This window comes from Epinephelus moara, chromosome 23 (genome assembly GCF_006386435.1).
Source record: "Epinephelus moara isolate mb chromosome 23, YSFRI_EMoa_1.0, whole genome shotgun sequence".
Classification (NCBI taxonomy): Eukaryota; Metazoa; Chordata; class Actinopteri; order Perciformes; family Serranidae; genus Epinephelus; species Epinephelus moara.
In genome coordinates, this window is record NC_065528.1 from 688,539 (window position 1) to 693,043 (window position 4,505).

The following is a 4,505-nucleotide window of genomic DNA, read 5'->3' on the forward strand; positions in this document are numbered from 1 at the left end:
CAGTTCACCTCCTGGGCACTGCCGAGGTGCCCTTGAGCAAGGCACCGAACCCCCCAACCGCTCGGGGCACCTGACCAAAGGGCAGCCCCCTCACTTTGACATCTCTCCACTTTGTGCATGTATAGGTCCTGTTTGTGCATGTGTGTGTCTTTCAGACCTGTGTGTAATTGACAAGCAAGAGTGAAAACATTGAATTAATAAAGTAAATAAAGTAAATAAACTTAAACTTGACATGTTTCGGCAGAAACTTCTGCCTTCCTCACAAGTGTCACTTGGTGGTGGTTGTGACGCGTCTTTATCAGCTGATCTGTCAATCAGCCGACACTAGGGAGGCGTGACCGTCCTGTCAAAAACTGCCACCTGCTGTCTGTCCGCTGCCTCTCCAAGATGCTGCTCCAGGTGTGGGAGAGCATGTATGCCCCCTCGTCCCTGTTCATTATCCCTGGGCCCCGCTTCCTTATTTCAATGGCCTCCCTGATCCAGCGCCGGTATTTGCTGTCCTCAGAGCGTATGACTCTGGCCTTGTCCCAGTCCATAAGATGATTTTCTCCTTTGCAGTCATCTGTTATGGCTGATTTGTAGGTTTCTTGTTGTGTGTTTTTTTTTATTGATCTTGTTTGTCTTGTTTTTGTCTCCTTCTCGCATTTCCGCCGAAACATGTCAAGGTATGTAATATCCTAACATGTCTGAGATAAAAGAACCTAAAGTCATTATCATAAACTAAATACATAATGAACACCATTGAACTACAACAAAGATGGCCGAGTCAAAGATGGCCACTGTGAGAGGGGAAGGTTCTACCTGAACATGTGCTTGGTCAGAAGAATTATGGAATGAAGTGGGAGCTTTGAGTTTTCTTTCTGCATGTGTAGCTATTAGGGTTGCAGAATAACTGTGAGAAAATGCAGTATCATGGTATTAAGGAATTATTATTATATCAGACAGTCAGATGGGTTATTTTTGGTTGAACAAACGTTTTATTACTATAACTGAAACTTGGAGGGCACCGTGTGATTAAGCCAACAGAACCGCATTACATTATGGACTTCTACAGGATTAAATGTACCAACAGTTACGACACAGATGTATGGAGAGGCAGCCTTTTATTACTATTGACCAAAACTGTGGAACAGCATGCCCATGAAATTCTAAACCTAGGACATAAAACCTCTGTAAATAGTGTAAATTTAATGGTTGTGTGTCACCTTTTAACTAAAATATTAATTGTTTTTATACAGTTTGGTGTAGAGCACCATGCTATGTAAATGAAGTGTAGAATTATGTTTGCTTTATTTTCCTGTTAACATTTGATTTCCTATGATTTGTATTTGCAGATTATTTCAGGATTGGGGTCTTGTCCATCAGCTGCGGCAGAAGCTCTCTCATCTTCTCTGGAGGTATGAAAGCATACAGCTTTTAAATTATTGTTGTCATTTATTTTGGCATTCATTTAACACATTATTCTGTGGTATGCAAAATAGTTAGTTGTTATTTTGTACCTCCATTTTTGTATTTATCAAGAATGCTACTTTGAAGAAAAGTTTTGAAGCACAGTTGCATTGGTAGAAGACCCATATTCTCCTAGGCTGAACTGTGTGAATGTGACAGGTAGTGAAAACATGCTGTGAGTGGTTGGAAGACGAGAAAGGTAAACCAAGTTCGGTATTGATTGGATCAAAATCCAACAAAGTCTATTCATATTACTGTTTCTCACATTATGCAAATTACCAAAGAATCCATTGCAGTGGCTTTAATTGTTCAAAAGTCTTTTTTGTAGAGCAGATTAAGATGTAGATGTGTGTCCAATTTCAGGTAGCCACAGTAACTGTATAACTCACATTTGGCTGTGGAGTACATTAGAGGAGTTTAATGCAAGTTCCATGTTCATAGTGAGGATTGTGTGTGTGCTAGTGTGCATGCATCTTTCAGAGACTTATGACATCAGCAGGATCAAATGTTTTTGATTTATACATTTTTTTCTGCACTTTTCTATTTATGTAAAGACATCTGTTCAGCAACCTACACAAGTTATTTTTCTACGCCTGTCGCACATCCACCTACAAAGGCGCTTTTAGTTTAGTTTTAAATTACTGACACAAACTCACAGACACACAATTTAGAGGATCAGATGGTGATGATCCATAGTAGCTGCTGACAGTTTTGATTTGGCTTTGCTTTTATTCTATGTTTACATTTCCATGGTACATCCCAGCAAGCATTTTTTGGTTTAAAAAATGTCTAATAGCCGTCTACATGAAGACCTGACGTCTAGGCTAAATCACGGCTGAATTTGGGCTGTCAGTGAAAATTTGGTAGACGTCTAACCATAGCCAAAGTGTAGATGTCATCAATTATACGGCTATGTAGAGACCATGTCCAAAAAATGGAGATAAACATATTTTAATTACTGTTGACTCTCCATACGTGATTGAATATCATACCGCACGCCATCTGCAATGGCGAAAATTACATTTAGTCAATTTCAAAATTAAATCAGCTAGATTTGGGTTACATGTAGCTAGACTAAGTCAGAGCTAAGTATAGCCAATACGTTTAAATCACGACTATTGCTTGCTGGGATTCTTTACCCAGTGTTCTATCAGAAGTTTCACCTGGTTTGTTTCCTTCTTCTCTGATTCAGGGAGTGCAGGTCCTGATGAGCAGTGCTGTGCAGCCTCTCCTGCAGTCAGTGAGTGACTCTATAGAGGCCATAATCATCACGCTACATCAGGAAGACTTTTCAGGGTAAGCAACATTTAGCCTATTTCCACTGCAGGGTTCCTGGCATCAAAAAAGTCCCTGCTCTGGCTGTAGCACTTTGCAGTGGTTGGGGAATTATGGGTTACAGCTTGCTATGCTGTATGTGACGATGCTGACTGATCAAACACAAACCTCAGGCTGCTACAACTTGTATACAGACTAATGCACACAGTAAACAGCACTGGGTGGATTCACCTAATCATTGCAGTTCTGTAGGAGCACACAAGAATGCACAAGAGAAGCATTAAGGTTTTATAGTTCCAGGAACTGTCAAATAATTTTTTTTTTCTCTGATAACAATTTTCACTGTAGCCTGACTGGTGCTGGAACCTCAAGCATATCCCAGCATTTCTGTACTGACATTTCTTGTTACTTAAAGGCCAACATATACACCAATACCAACATATCTTCCACAAGCTAATATTAACTAATACTATACAGCATGTGTTGTGTTCTCAATTCATTATTACCACTTGGTCTCATTCATGAAACATGAGCAGAATGAATTTGTGTGTAAACTGTTCGTAGAGGTTAATTTATGTGTGTTTTGGCATTCATCAATATGTTAGTAGCGCAGATCTTCTCATAGATACTTACAAAATCTACACCTGCTTCTGACTCCTTGTAGTGCTTGTGTTAATAAGGAATGCACATAAATATTGTGTGTCATTATTAGAAATTACAATTTCAATTCATATTGTGTTCAGTCATGTTCACAATATGCAGATGCCTTTGAAACATGTAAGTTAAACATGACAAAATATTAGAAATATAACACATTTAGCTGAATGAGTTGGCATTTAGCAGATTTAAGCTTTAGATTAAGTTTCTTAAAAATGTGAATGAGTTATTTAAATCAACTTATTATATGTGTTTCTACATTTCTGGCATCCCGTTCTCATTTGATTCAATCAGGAGAGAGAACTCCACAAAGTATCTTCTGTTTGAGTGGCGACACTGTGAGACCCACTATACTGACCAAACACCAAGCTATCATGGATGGCTGTTAGAATGTATAACCGTGTAACACTGATTTTTCTGTTGACTGCTCCAGTGGAGGCATGTCACTGTCTCTGTCAGGAATAATTCTTGACAGACAGGTCTCTCCGATGATGCAGGCAATGTGCTTATCTTTGAAAAAAAAACATCCAAGAACTTAAACGAAAATGGTTCGATATGAAACTTACACACAGAAAATCCACGACAGCAACAGGAGGAGGTAATGGCATTACCTGTCTGTCACACCACAAATAATAAAATTATATCTATATATATTTACATGTAGATAATGTAGTGAGGGGGGCCAAGAGTAACATTTGATAAAGATTTGTCTTTTAATTCTCATTTAAAACAAACCTCACGGACGGCATTTTTTCATCTGTGTAATATTGCGAAAATTAGGCCTATCCTGACCCAAAAAGATGCAGAAAAATTGGTCCACGCTTTTGTTACCTCAAGGCTGGATTACTGTAACACTCTATTATCAGGTAGCTAGTAAGTCCTTAAAAACTCTCCAGCTAATTCAGAAGGCAGCAGCACGTGTACTAACAGGAACTAAGAAACGAGATCATATTTCTCCTGTTTTAGCTTCTCTGCACTGGATCCCTGTAAAATCCAGAATTGAATTTAAAATCCTACTGTTAACTTATAAAGCTCTAAATGGTCAAGCTCCGTCATATCTTAGAGAGCTCATAGTGCCATATTATCCCACCAGAACACTGCGCTCGGAGAATGCAGGGTTACTC

General features: G+C 39.0%; 1 protein-coding gene across 2 annotated transcripts in view; it reads left to right on the forward strand.

Annotated features, from left to right (window-relative positions):
• Nucleotides 1-4,505, forward strand: part of cog5 (component of oligomeric golgi complex 5) — a 182,464-nt gene that overhangs the window by 160,403 nt on the left and 17,556 nt on the right. For both annotated transcript variants that reach the window (XM_050036060.1, XM_050036061.1), the window contains 2 exons: nucleotides 1,335-1,397; nucleotides 2,642-2,745. In XM_050036060.1, coding sequence (XP_049892017.1) covers nucleotides 1,335-1,397; nucleotides 2,642-2,745 — 167 coding nt within the window. The remainder of the gene's footprint in view (nucleotides 1-1,334; nucleotides 1,398-2,641; nucleotides 2,746-4,505) is intronic.